The sequence below is a fragment of the Muscardinus avellanarius genome (assembly GCF_963383645.1).
Source record: "Muscardinus avellanarius genome assembly, chromosome: 10".
NCBI lineage: Eukaryota > Metazoa > Chordata > Mammalia > Rodentia > Gliridae > Muscardinus > Muscardinus avellanarius.
Window position 1 is genome coordinate 93,560,729 of NC_137796.1, and position 14,691 is coordinate 93,575,419.

General features: G+C 43.2%; 1 protein-coding gene across 1 annotated transcript in view; it reads right to left on the minus strand.

Moving 5' to 3' along the window:
* The window catches only part of TNRC6A (trinucleotide repeat containing adaptor 6A), a gene marked incomplete at both ends in the record, with an annotated part of 168,240 nt that extends 159,106 nt beyond the window's left edge, over positions 1–9,134 (minus strand). Inside the window, one exon of the mRNA XM_080703922.1 lies at positions 9,055–9,134. Coding sequence (XP_080560048.1) covers positions 9,055–9,134 — 80 coding nt within the window. The remainder of the gene's footprint in view (positions 1–9,054) is intronic.
* Positions 9,135–14,691: the final 5,557 nt, after the last annotated feature.

The window sequence follows — 14,691 nt, forward strand, 5'->3', positions numbered from 1 at the left end:
TTCTTCTTCCTCTTCCTCTTCCTCTTCCTCTTCCTCTTCCTCTCCTCCTTCTCCTCCTCCTCCTCCTCCTCCTCCTCCTCCTCCTCCTCCTCCTCCTTCTTCTTTGTGGTGCTGGGGATGGAACCCAGGGGCATTCTACCTCTGAGCTACATCCTCAGCCATATTTTTTATTCTTTATTTCGAAACAGGGTCTCACTAAGTTGCGGAGGGCCTCAATAAGTAGCTGAGGCTGTCCATGAACCGCGATCCTCCAGTCTCAGCCTCCCACGTACTGGGATTACAAGTGTGCGCCACCACGCCTGACTATCTTCTTCTTAAATCCAAGTTAATCTAAGTTTCTTCTCTCCCTCCACAGAAGCACAGTGGTGGCGGCGACTTTCTGGTGGCTATCTACCTATCTACCTATCTATCTATCATCATCATCATTTTTGGTTTTTTTTTTTGGTGGTACTACGGATTGAACCCAGGGGCATTCTACATCTGAGCTGCTCTTCCATCCCTATTTTATTTTTTATTTTGAATTAGGGTCTCACTAAGTTGCAGAAGGCCTCCCTCAATGCTGAGGCTGCCTTTGAATCTTTGGTCCTCCTGTCTCAGCCTCCCAAGTACTAGGATTACAGGCGTGCTTCACCACGCCTAGTGCTATGTATCTCTTCAAATCTGTGGAATAAATATACCACAAGTACTTTCCCTACATTTCCAGCTGATGGATACATGTGTTATTCTAGTTAGTGTCTACTATGAACTATATTCTATTTTTTAAAATCCCTCTTACATATCTTTTTTTGTACCTGGGTAGTTTCCTTTTTCTTTTTTAGTTTTCTTTCTTATTTTTTTTTTTTTTTCAGTACTGAAGATTGAACCCAGGGAAGCTTGACCACTGAACTGAATCCCCAGCCCCTTAAATTTTTATTTTGAGATAGTGTTGCCAAGTTGCCCAGACTGGCCTTGAACTTTCAATTCTCCTGCCTCTGCCTCCCAGCAGCTGGGATTACCAGTGTGGGCACGGTGCCTGGCTTGTGCAGAGGTACTGGGGATTGAGCCCAAAGGCATTCTACCTCCAAGTTATACCCCTGGCCTCATTTTATTTCTTATTTGGGAACAGAGTCTCCCTAAGTTGTAGAGGGTGTCGCTAAGTTGTCAAGGCTGGCTTTGAACCTGAGAGCCTCCTGTCACAGCCTCCCAAGTACTAGCATTAAAGCAAGCATCCCTAGCCCCAGCTTATTATTTTATATTACTGGAACTGCACTATCTAACAGAGTAGCCATTAGTCACATGTGACCCCTGAGCACTTGAAATATGGCCGCTGTGAGTGCAGAACTGTGTGGTGTGTATGTGGGGGAGGGCTGCTGGGAATGAACCCAGGAGCGTTCTACCTCCAAGCTACACCCCAACCCTTCTTATTTTTTTATTTTGAAACCAGGTGTTTCTAGGTTTCTGAGAATCTCACTAAGTGGCTGAAGCTGGCTTTGAACTGTGTCTCAGCCTCCCAAGGAATGGGATTACATGTCTAGCTAAAATCAGTATGCTTGTTGTGAAAAAAAATTTTTAAGATAATAAGCTGCAAACTATAGATACATTTTTAACTAATATGTGAATGTAATAAGTTGTCTCTTGACATTCAGAGAAAGAACTAGGAAGGACATGAGAAGGTGCTCTGCACCACTGATCATTTGGAAAATGCAAATTGAAACCACAGACACCACCATTAGGATGGCTGTCCTCAAACCTAGCCAAATCAAACCAAACCATAGAAAAGACCGGTGGTGAAGAGATAGACAAACTATAACCCTTGGGCCTTGATGGGGATAAGGGAATGCAACTCCTTAAAAAAATAAACATAGAAATACCATCTTACCTGGCAGTTTCTCAGCATACACCAATATACATATTTCATATATATATATATATATATATATATATATATATATATATATATATATGAAAGCAGAGGCTTGGATAGATACTTGTAGACTCATGTTCATAGCACCATGGTTCATAAGAGCCAAAAGGTGAAACTACCCAAATGCCCATTGAAAGATGAATGGCTAAAACAAAAGTAGGAGGTGCTGACAATGGGATAACATGCAGGCTTAACAAAAGGAGGAAGTTCTGACGTACGCTACAACATAGATGTACCTTGATGCTAGCTGAAATAAGACATCACAAAAGGATAAATATTAGCCAGGCGTGGTGGCACACACTTGTAATCCCAGCATTCGGGAGGCTGAGACCTGGAGGACCGCGGTTCGCGGACAGCCTCAGCTACTTAGTGAGGCCCTCCGCAACTCAGTGAGACCCGGTTTCAAAATAAAGAATAAAAAATAGGGCAGGGGGTGTAGCTCGGAGGTCAAATGCCCCTGGGTTCTATCCCCAGACCCGCAAAAAAAAAAAAAAAAAAAAAGGATAAATATTGTATGATCTCTTGTATATAATGTTCCTGGAGTCGTCGATCAAGGTCATAGACATAGAGTGGCAGTCGTTGAAGGCTGAGGAGAGAGGAAATGGGGAGTTTGTGCTGAAGGAGTTCGGAGTTTCAGATGGGCAAGATTTTTTAAAAAGCCTTGGAGATGGATGGTGGTAATAGTCACACGATAATGGAGATGTGCTTAACGCCATGGTACTGTATACGTGGTGATGGTGAAAATGGTCAATTTTATGCTAATACACTTTGCTACAATCAAAAGAACTAATGAAGTTTGCTATCTAAACTTTGTGGTGTGTGTGTGTGTGTGTGTGTGTCTGGGGAGGAAACCCAGAGGCATTTGATCTCCGAGCTACACCTCCTGCCCAGTTTTTTATTTTTTATTTTGAAACAGGGTCTCACTGAGTTGCGGAGGGCCTCACTAAGTAGCTGAGGCTGTCTGCGAACCACGATCCTCTGGTCTCAGCCTCCCAAATGCTGGGGTTACAAGCGTGCGCCACCACGCCTGGCTCATTATCTAAACTTTGAATCAAATGTTGAATAAAACATTTAAACAGATTTTAATTCAGATCAAAGGTTGTAATTTTGGCCAATTATAAAGCAACTTGAAAACTGGGAGTATTGGCACATGTCTGTAATCCCAGTATGTAGGAGGCTGAGACCAGAGAATCACAGGTTTAAGACCAACCTCAGCAACTTAGTGAGACTTCCAGCAACTTAGTGAGACTCTCTTTCAAAATAATAAAATAAAATAAAATAAAATAAAATGGGGCTGTGGGTAGAAAACCTCTGGGCTCAAACCCTAGTACCAAAAAAAAGTGACTTGGATTCTTATATGTGCATACACACACACACACACACACACACACACACACGTGATAAATTAATTCAAAAATTGGAAAAGAGTATATTTTATCTGAATCATGCCGCAGGATACCACCCAGCAAATAGTTAGGCATATTTAGTCTTAAAGGTCTTCTAAAACATATGAGGAAACACTGTCAATTCACCACTGTGTTATAGATTTTTTTAATCGTTTACATCTGATAGAGAAGAATTTCAGTTGGAGATGAAATGAAAAAAATGTTTTCTATCATGCCAGATGGTGTTCCAAAAATATGGATTTATTGGAACTTCAAACAAGGGACTGATGTTTCCTCATTGCTTCACCCCACCGTCTGATATATATTGAAAATATTTGTGTTGCTTTTAGACGCAGACTCCGTGGGAAAGTGTCATGGATACAGTTGTTAAATTTGCTCCGGGTATATGTACACATGCTATGAATCATCACCGGTGCACGGAGCTCTGAGAGGACCGAAAGGCAATGAATGGGATGATTTTGGGTCCTCGCCAGTGTTCATGGGTGGAATCACGCAAGCATTTTGCAAAGATTTACTGGACTGTCAATTTCAATTCAAGGTTTTCTTGAAACAGAAGGAATGCTTGCCAAATACCTAAATAATCAAAGGCAAAAAAAATGACAGCATGATTTATATTTTCTCAACAACCTCACCATGTATATGAATAAGATGAGTCTCAAGTTTCAAGGAAAGGAAAACTGACTTTTAGTCTAGCTCGAAGGTATTAGAATTTATGTTGAAATTAAACTTTTTGCCGGGTATGGTGGTGCACGCTTGTAATTCCTGCGCTTGGGAGGTGGAGACAGGAGGATCGCGCTGGTTCGGAGCCAGCCTCGCTGGCTTAAGAGACCCTGTTTCCAAATATAAAAATATAAAATATGTCTGGGAGTGTAGCCCGGAGGTAGAAGGGCTTCCAGGAACCCCAGTACCACCAAAAAAAAAAAAAAAAAAAAAAAAAGAAAGAAAGAAAGAAAGAAAGAAATTAAACTTTTTAAGGACCCAAATCACTGATTTTACACACTTTGTGTATGGGGGGGTACTGTGTATTGAAATCAGAGGCATTCTACCTTCAAGTTACACCCTCAGCTCTTTTTAATTTTTGATTTTGAAACACGGTCTCACTATGTTGCTGACACTGTCCTCAAACTTCTGGTCCTCCTGTTTCAGGCCTCCTAAGTACTAGGATTACAGGCATGTGCCACTCTGCTTGTCTTACTTTTTTATTTTGAAACAGGGTCTCACTAAGTTGCTGAAGCTGACCTCGAACCTGTGCTCTTCCTGTCTCAGCCTCCCAAGTACTGGAGTCACCACCATGATGTAAATTATGATGTGCCATCATGCCCAGCTTGCAAAATATTTTTTAACTGTGATCTCTAGCATTATGTAAATTATCTGCAAAATCTACAAGAAAAAAATTTTAAGAACATATTCTGATAGAGATAAACTTAGAGTTAGTTTTCCACTTTATGTAATACCTCATTCACTTTGCACATTATAATTCTGACAGCACAGACTTGGTAAATCATTTGGACAGAAGCAGTTTTGAAACTGATAATATTCTGGGTGTGGTGGTACAGGCTTATAACTCCAGTACTTGGGAGGCTGAGATAGGAGGATCGCAGGTTCACAGCCAGCCTTAGCAATTTAGTGAGGTCTCCGCAACTTAGTGAGACCCTGTTTCCAAATAAGAAATAAAATAGGGCTGGGAGTGGGGCTCAGAGGTAGAAGGCCTCTGGGTTCAATCCCTAATACCCCCCAAGGAAAAAAAACCCTCATATAGTTTTGTATCAAGTGAAGCAATTCTTCCAATAAAAATGAGCTAGTTTTGTTACTGTGGAGATGAATATTAAGGGAAAATGTCTTTGGGGGCACTTAATTCACTAGTTGGAAAATGTTAAAGTATGTTTAGAACAGCTTGGGCATGCCATTCTATTTTTTCAGTTATATAAATATAGATCGAATGTCTCCAATGAAAATTTAGCATCAGACAGGCATGGTGGTGCACGCTTGTAATCCTAGTACTTGGGAAGCTGAGACAGGAGAATCGCACGTTTGTGGCCAGCTTCAGCTACTTAGTAAGGCCCTCTGCAACTTAGTGAGACGCTGTTTTTTTTTTTTTTTTTTTTAAAATAGGGAGGTGTGGTGGCGCACACTTGTAATCCCCGTGCTTGGGAGGCGGAGACAGGAGGATGGTGCAGGTTTGAAGCCAGCTGCCCTGGTTTAAGAGACCCTGTTTCCAAATAAAAAAATATATATATATAAAAAAAGGTCTGGGAGTGTAGCCAGAAGGTAGAAGGGCTTCCAGGAACCCCAGTACCACCAAAAATAAGAAATAAAAAAATAAAAAAATAAATAGGGCTGGGAGTGTAGCTTAGAGGTAGAATACCCCGGGTTCAATCCCCAGCACCACACACACACACACACACACACACACACACACAATTAGCATTAGAGTTTAGCTGTGCTGTAAATATATTAACAAAGAAAAACACCTGGAGTTTCAAAGCCTTTGAATGGCAACAATGAGTAACATATCTCATTAAAAACATACATAAATAAAGTTTTTTATTTATATTTTTATTTATTTATTTATTTATTTATTTATTTATTTATTGCGGGTCTGGGAATGGAACCCAGGAGCGTTCGACCTCTGAGCTACACCCCCGCCCTATTTTTTATTCTTTATTTTGAAACAGGATCTCACTAAGTTGCAAAGGGCCTCTCTGAGTAGTAGCTGAGGCTGTCTGTGAACCGTGATTCTCCTGTCTCAGTCTCCCAAATGCTAGGAGTACAAATGTTCACCACCATGCCCGTCTCTATTTTTAAATTTTATATATAAAGGTGCACCCTTACAAAAGAAACAAAAATAAAATAAAAACTATATATGTGTCCAGGAGATGTGGTTCACGTGTGGAGTCCCTGACTAGTGTATGCACAAGGCCCTGGGTTCCATCCCCAGCACCACAAATAAAGAAATAATGAAGTAAAATTTCAGCTGGGTGTGGTGGCGCACACTTGTAATGCCAGCATTTGGGAGGCTGAGACAAGAAGATCGTGGCCGGTCTCAGCTACATAGTGAGGCCCTTTGCAAGTCAGTGAGACCCTGTTTCAAAATAAAGGATAAAAAATAGGGCTGGGGGTGTAGCTCGGAGGTAGAATGCCCTGGGTTCCATCCCCAGCACTACAAACAAAGAAATAAAGAAGTAAAATTTCATATATGGCTCACGTTTTTATTCAAGAGTGCAGCTCTTAGCTGGGCGTGGTGGCGCACGCTTGTAATCCCCGTGCTTGAGAGGTGGAGACAGGAGGATCGCGCAGGTTTGAAGCCAGCCTCGCTGGCTTAAGAGACCCTGTTTCTAAATAAAATATAAAATAGGTCTGGGAGTGTAACCTGGAGGTAGAAGGGTTCCATCCCCAGTGCCACCAAAAAAATAAAATAAATAAGAGCTCCTGTGGTAGTAGCACCGGCTCTCCCTCTGGGAGGGCTACCTGCAGAGATCGGGTCTGCCCAAGAGGACCACGTAAAGCTCTTTCCTTCTCTCTGAACTCCCACTCTGGAACCTGAAGGAGTGGCTAGAGAAGACGTGGCGGGGAGGTGATGCGGAGCCTCCAGCCTCATGGGCTAAACCTCCAAGCAGAAGAACAAATAAGAAAAGTGGAAGCCTGGAGAGCGGACAGAAAAGAGGATGGAGTGGAGCCGGAGATGGAAGGAAGCTTGGTTTGAACCAGGCATGTGTGGGAGCTGTCGCCGAAGGAAAACACGCAGAGTGGAAGATGAAGACCTAGATTCGGTCATGATGCACACCCTGATCAGCTGAGAAAGCCATCCTCAGAGTTTGGGAGTGAACACCTGTGCTCACTAAAGAAAAAGGACACTCTGAAGCCAGCGATGTCGCGGCCGTCACAAGGGCGCCAGTGGAAGGCATTTCCTGCAGACACAGGAAACCCACCAGGCGGTTCCTCCTCTGGTCTGGGACCAGTGGAGATGGGCCCTACCTGTTTCCTGCCCCCCTCATCCTGCTTCTCCATAGCCTAGGCTTCCAGGTGGGACTTAAAAGCTCAGGAGCTCAGTCTCTCTGGCTTTATTTTCAGATTTGACTAAGGATCCAGACTTATAACTGGGCTCCTGAAACCAAGTTCTTGCCTGATGCCCTGGGTCTAACATCATCCCTCCCTTTTTTTTTCTCCCTAATTTTCTGGTACTGGGGGTTGAACCCAGCGTCATTCTACCTCTGAGCTACACCCCCAACTCTATTTTATTTTTTTACTTTGAACAGGGTCTAAGTGGCTGAGAGTCTTGCTAAGACTGGCCTCAGACCTGAGACCCTCCCGTCTCTACCTCCCAAGTCCTAGGATTACAAGCGTGCACCACCATGTCCAGCTTCTAAATGTTTCTTGAACCTTTCAATGTTTCTTGCTCGGTAACTGCAGCCCGGCTTGCTACCCACTGACTGATGCTTCTGCCCACCCGACAACCTGCCAGGTGGCAGATGTTCTTGAGTTTTCTGTTGCTGGCTCCCAACACCATGCTGGATAACCTGTAACAAAATTTCCTGATCCCTTGTTCTCTCTGCTTAAAATGTTTATGTGCATTTTCTGTCTGCAGACAGGGACTCTTCCTTCAATGGCCTTTGCTTAGTAGCTTTTACCATGACACCTCCTTGTTACAAGTTTCTGCCAGGTATCTGATCTCTTAGGAGACAGAAGATCCTATCAATTCAGGCCGATCCTCTGGGTGATCACTGTAATCTCAGCTACCCCTGCCTGGAAAACTCTTTCTCCAAAGGACATAGACAAACCGCCTCTCAACATACTGCTTTTCAGCATTTACTTTGGTTAAGACCATTTCAATTTTCTCCTTAGCTTTCTCACCCATTGCTTTTTGTCCAAGAGACTAGCTAGCTTCTCTGGCCGCTTGCCTCTAGCTGAATTCCAGGAAGACAAAAGTACTCGCTGGTGGACTCAATGTATTCCAACCGCCTAGATCTGTGCCCAGTACATAGTAGACGCTCAGTTAATAGCCATGAAATGAATGACAAAGAAAGCATACCTCAGATTCTGCAGAATACACATCGCCCATGACTGGGAGCCCTGTCTGCCCATCACACAGGGGTCATTTCACGTCGATTAGACTAGATAGTTTTTGTTTTACCAATATTGGGCCTAAGAAACTCCTTTACTATAAATACCAAGTGGATGTATATGACTTCGAGGACTCTTTTCCTTCCCATTCAGATGGGTTACACTTCCAGTTGATCTCTTTATCATCAGCACCAACTAGTGCTAGCAACCACTAGCCCAGGTAACGTCACACTGACCCAGAAGACCCGCCTGCCAGGCTCTCCTCTTTAACTGCTCCTGGATCGCCTGCTCACAGACTTTCCTGACTCCCTTTTAATCTGACCACCCCTCACCCTGCAAATAGCATTGGCTTTCCAACTCCATGAATTACATTGGAGCAAGCCCGCCACAGAGGAGCTGGGGCACGACACCACCAAGCTGTTTGGAGACAGGCGTGATGCTGCCATCAGTAACTCCACCTTCGGAAGGTGACGCTGCCGTGGGCACCTGGTACACTGTTCACCATCTTGGAATCCTGAGCTCCAAGTTCCCAACCCTACCCTCTCTTTCTTGCCCAGCTTTGATTTTTACCCCCCACCCCCTTTAACTCAGCTTTTTGAGCGGATGCTTCCTCCATTTTCTTAGCTGGAACCTGAGCTCTGGGCTGGAGGGACTGCCCCGCGGCCCCCTCGGGAGTCGTATTACCTGTTCCATTCCTCGGGCTGCGGGGCGTCGTGGGAGCCAGGACACCTGGCTTCTAGGCCCGGCTCGGCCACGAGCTGCATGACTTTAGGCAAATCACATCACTTCTCTGAGCCTCCGGTTCCACACCTGACAAATGAAGGGGTTGCATGAGGTTAGTGACCCTCTGTTTCTTACTTCTTCTCCTCCCAAACACAACCAGACACGTACATTTCTTTCTAGGTCACGTACCCCCTTGCAACTCCCAGGCGCAAGCTCTAATACCATCCCTTTCGTCCCCACCCAAGGAAGCCTATCAAATCACAGGGGAGGATAACAATTTTGAGGTTTTTAAAAATTTTTTATTGGTGCACTGTATGCATACATCATAATGGGATAAAAATAATACTTTTGTAGACATACATACACATATTGTCCAGTTAGCCCCTACCCGATCCCCACCCCATTCCCTCCCCATCCCTTCTTCCCATGCTTGGCTTAGTGATTGACATCTAGTATTATAGCAATTTAGCCAATATTAACATTGATAATCTCACATAACAGTTTCATTTGTCTGATACCAAGCTTTTGATGACTTAAAGATAACATTTCAAGATTTCTTTTTGCTTTCTTTCTTACCAGAGAATATTTCTTACTTTTTCTTTTTTAAAGTGAAACTATCATATATTTATTTATTTATTTTTCACAAAAAATTTATCCTAATATGGAATATGGACTCTAGATACCCAAAACGATCTTGAAAAAGAACAAAGCTAGAAGATGTACATTTTCTGATTTCAAACCATATAAAGCTACAATAATTGAAACAGTGTACTACTGTTATAAAGGCAGATATATAAACAATTGGATTTAAATAAAAGCCTAGAGATAAATTCTTCCATATATTGTCAAGTTATTTTTGACAAGGTTTCCACGAACATTTGGTGGAAGAAATAATTATCTTTTAACTTAATATTGTTGAAAAGTAATAATTACATGAAAAAGAATAAAATCGGACCCTTACCTACCACCATATATAAATATTAACTCAAAATATATAAAAGACCTAAATATAAATCTTAAGACTATAAACTTTTAGAAGAAAATCTGGGTCATAAAACCTCACAACATTGAAATTGGCAGTGATTTCTTGGATATGATTTCAATGGCACAGGCAACAAAAGGGTAAACAAACTCCCTAAAAAATAAAAACATATTGTATATCCAAAGACAATGTAAACAGAGTTAAAAGTTACCAATAGAATGGGATAAAATATTTCCAAATGCTATATCTGAAGGTATATTAGTATTCCAACTAGAAATCCTAAAAATTAGCAACAATAAAAGCAAACAATACAATTTAGAGATAGGTAAAAGACTAACATAAATAATGAATCTCCACAGATAACCAATCTTAGTTGTCTGTTGGATAGAAAATCTTGTTTCTCTGGTTATGGTGTGTGTTACCTATTTCTTCTTTTTAGTTAATCTCTTTGAGTATTTTCTCTAGCGCTGGTTTTGAAGACATAAATTCCTTCAGTTTCTGTTTGTCATGGAAGCTTCTTATTTCTCCATCTAATTTGATAGAAAGTTTTGCTGGATAGGAAATTTTTGGCTGGAAGTTGTTTTCTTTCAGAGTTTGGAATATGTTACTCCAAGCCCTTCTGGCTCTCATGACTTGGTTTGGGAAGTCTGGAGTGATTCTAATTGGTTTGCCTCTGAATGTCAGTTGGCCCTTTGTTTTTGTTGCCTTTAAGATTCTCTGCTTGGCTTCCACATTGGTCATTTTGACAATTATGTGAGTTCTATAAGTTTCCTGGACCTGTGTATTGACCTCTTGCTCTATGTTTGGAAATTTTTCTGCTATTATTTCTTTGAAGATATTACTTATCCCTTTGGTTTCACCTTCTTTTCCCTCCTCTATTCCAATTATTCTTAGGTTAGCTCTCTTAAAATGGGCCCATATTTCTTCAATGTCAGATTCCTGCTGTCGGCTTTTTTTTTTTCTAAATTAGAAATTATGTGTTCATTTTTTGAATGATCTTCTTCTAAGATCAAGATTCTATTCTCCATGTGTTCTAATCGGTTGTTTGTGCTTTGAATTGAGGCCTTTACTTCATTAATTGCATCCTTTATCTCTTTTTGACTCTCTCTGAATTCTTTTCAAAACACCTCTATTATTTCTACAGTTATTTTCCTGATTTGATCTTCTAGAAATCTCTGAATTTCTGTTTTATCAGGTTCTGATGTTGTGGGGTTGTGGGCATTCATTGCTCCAGTGTTATTCCTCTTTCCCATGATTTCGGAAGTTTGTGCCTTCTCTGGGTTCTTCCCTGGGTCACTACGATTTCACTTAAGGTGCTCTGGATCTCGAGTCTGTGGTATCTCAGTCCCCACTCCTCTATACTGGGTTGTATCGCAGAGTCTCAGACCCAGGGAGTCAATCGAGGCTGCTTTAGACCGGGGAGGGGAGGTGTGTGTGTGCCAGGTTGGGTGTTCTCCTATGGTGTGATATCTCTGCCACCGCCACTCCCCCACTGGGTCAAGTCCCTAGTAGTACAGTACTGGGATTTCTCCTCCAGGGCCCACAATTTGACTCACCATTGTTGAGTGCGCAGATGGAGTTGTAGTGGACTCGGTGAATTCGCTGCAATATGGCACCACTGCCACGCCCTTGGCCATGAGGCTGGCGTATTTCTTCTCTGTTTTTGAACTCCGCTCTGAGTTCCTGCAAGGTGTGCTGAGCCCAGCCCCTGGGAGCTTTAGATGCTCCCTGCGCCAAGAAATCTGCTGAATTCCTCCCAGCTGATCCGCAGCGGCTCACCTCGGCTCGCTGTCCGCCACTCCTCTCTGGAGCCTGGTGGGCTGTTGAGTGCGTTGGTCTGGTGCCGTCCGGTGAATTCGCCGCTGCCGCCGGCAGTAAGGTGCTGCTGCCGCGTCCTTGGGCATGAGGCCAGAGTGTCTTCTCTGTGGCTCTGGGCTCCGTTCTGAGTTCCCCTCCTTTCTGGGGCTGGTGCTGCAAGGAAAGATGGCGCCCGCGCGGTTCCGCTCCGGCTGCAGCACTGCGGTCTCGTTTCTTTCTGGTGCCTTGTTTTTCCAGCCCTCTTTTTCTCTGTCCCTTGTAATTACATTTTTTGTTTCTCTGCTGATGGTGTTTTCTGGCTATGAAAGGCGCTGATTTTGCGGTAATAGAAATTGGTTGTTAGCAGGGCTTGTAAGCCCCACTTTCCTCCGTCGCCATCTTCCCGGAAGTCGAGGTTTTTTTTAATTAATATTTTTCATTATTTTATTTCATTTGGCAGAACTGGGAATTGAACCCAGGGGCATTCTATCTCTGAGCTACACCCTCAGCCCTATTATTTATTTATTTATTTATTTATTTATTTATTTATTTATTTATTTTATGGTACTGGGGATGGAACCCAGGGGCCTTCTACCTCCGGGCCACACTCCCAGACCTATTTTTTATATTTTATTTGGAAACAGGGTCTCTTAAGCCAGCTAAGGCTGGCTTCAAACTTGTATGATCCTCCTGTCTCAGCCTCCCAAGTGCGGGGATTACAAGTGTGCACCACCATGCCTGGCTCAGCCCTATTTTTTATTCTTTCTTTCTTTTTTTTGGTGTGTGGCACTACGGATTGAGCCCAGGGGGTTTCTACCTCTGAGCTATATTCCCCAGTTCTATTTTATGTTTTATTTTGAAACAGGGTCTCACTAAGTTGCTGAGGCTGGCCTCAAACCTGTGGTCCTCCTGTCTCAGCCCCCCAAGTACTGGGATTAGAGGCATATGCCACCACGCCTGGCTTTTTAGTCTTTATTTTGAAACAGGGTCTCACTAAGTTGCAGAGGGCCTCACTGAGTAGATGATGTTGGCCCCAAACCTGTGATTCTCCTGTCTCAGCCTACCAAGTACCGGGATTACAAGGGTACACTACCATGTCCAGCTTAAATTAATACTTAAAAATATAATCTTGAGCCAGGTGTAGTGGGGGCATGCTTGTAATCCCAGCATAGGGGAAGCTGAGACGGGAGGATCGTGGTTCGCACACAGCCTCAGCTACCTAGTGAGGCCCTTTGCAACTCAGAGAGACCATGTTTCAAAATAAAGAATAAAAAATAGGGCTGAGGGTGTAGCTTGAAGGTAGAATGCCCCTGGGTTCCATCCTCAGTACTGCCAAAAAAAAAAAAAAAGGTAATCTTTGGGCTGGGATTGTAGCTCAGTGGTAAAGCACTTTCCTAACATGCATGAGACCCTGGGCTCCTTCCACAGTACTGCAAATACAAAACAAACAAACAAACAAACAAAACAAAACAAAACCACCAAGCAAACAAAACCTTCAAGTTTTGTATTTTGACTATAATCAAGTTATCCTTACTGAGGATTTAATTACAGAGAGAGAGAGAGAGAGAGAGAGAGAGAGAGAGAGAGGCAGAGAGGGAGGGAGAGAGGGAGGGAGGGCTATTAATGTGAAAGGAAAAACTGCATCACTTAAATAGCACAGGAGTGTGATTTGGGAACCACGCAGCTGTCAGCTTCTCCCTTGGCTTTTTTTTTTCTTCCATACTAGAAATGGAACCCAGGGGCTTTCTACCTCTGAGCTACACCCCCAGCCCTATTTTTTATTCTTTATTTTGAAACAGGGTCTCACTGAGTTACAAAGGGCCTCACTAAGTAGCTGAGGCTGTCTGCGAACCGTGATCCCCCTGTCTCAGCCTCCCGAATGCTGGGATGACAAGCGTGCACCACCACACCCGGCATCTCCCTTGATTTTAATCCCTGAAAATCTCCCGCACTGTGAGGTCCTCATTAAATTTGGAGTTATACTAACATGTGTGTGTGTGGGGGGGTATGCTGGGGATTAAACCCAGGGTGTTCTACCTCTGAGGTATATCTCCAGCCCTATTTTATTTTTTATTTTGAAACGGGGTCTCACTAAGTTGAGACTTACTGAGGACCTCTGCAACTTAGTGAGACCCTGCTTCAAAATAGAGAATAAAAAAGAGGCTGGGAGTGTAGCTTGGGGGAAGAATGCCCCTGGTTTCCATCCCCAGTACCACAAAAAAAAAAAAATATATATATATATATATATATATATATATATATATATATATATATATTGTACAAGGCCCCTAAATACAAAGCAATGACAACAGCCCTTGTTCAGATAACGAAGCACACGTCTGCCCCTATGTGGGAGGAACACCTGACACCTTATCATCTCCAACGAGGCTTCTTTCTTTTTTAGGGATTTTACAGGTACAGGTTTTCACTTTTACACTGGCTTCCTCGTCCCTCTGTCAGACGTGACTCTGCAGAATCCCACTAGCTTCATGTACAGGTTTCATGAGTCACCCTTCTCGGCTGCTTGTTTTGTGAACCGATGTTGGTAGCTTGGAACTAGGAGATGGCGAAGGTCCCTCCTAGCATCAGGCTGCTGGGTAGCGGCTGGGATGACACCTCCTGCCTTCTACCTGGCTTCGCCCTCCCTAGTGCCATTTTTCTACACTCTTGCACAAGAGCAATGCCACTAGGCTATATTAACAGTTTTCTTGTCAGCATTGATGCCTTTTGCCGGTGGTGGCGCATGCTTGTAATCACAGTACTTGGGAGGCTGAGGATGGCCTCAGTGAGACTCTCACCAACCTAGCAAGACCCTGTTT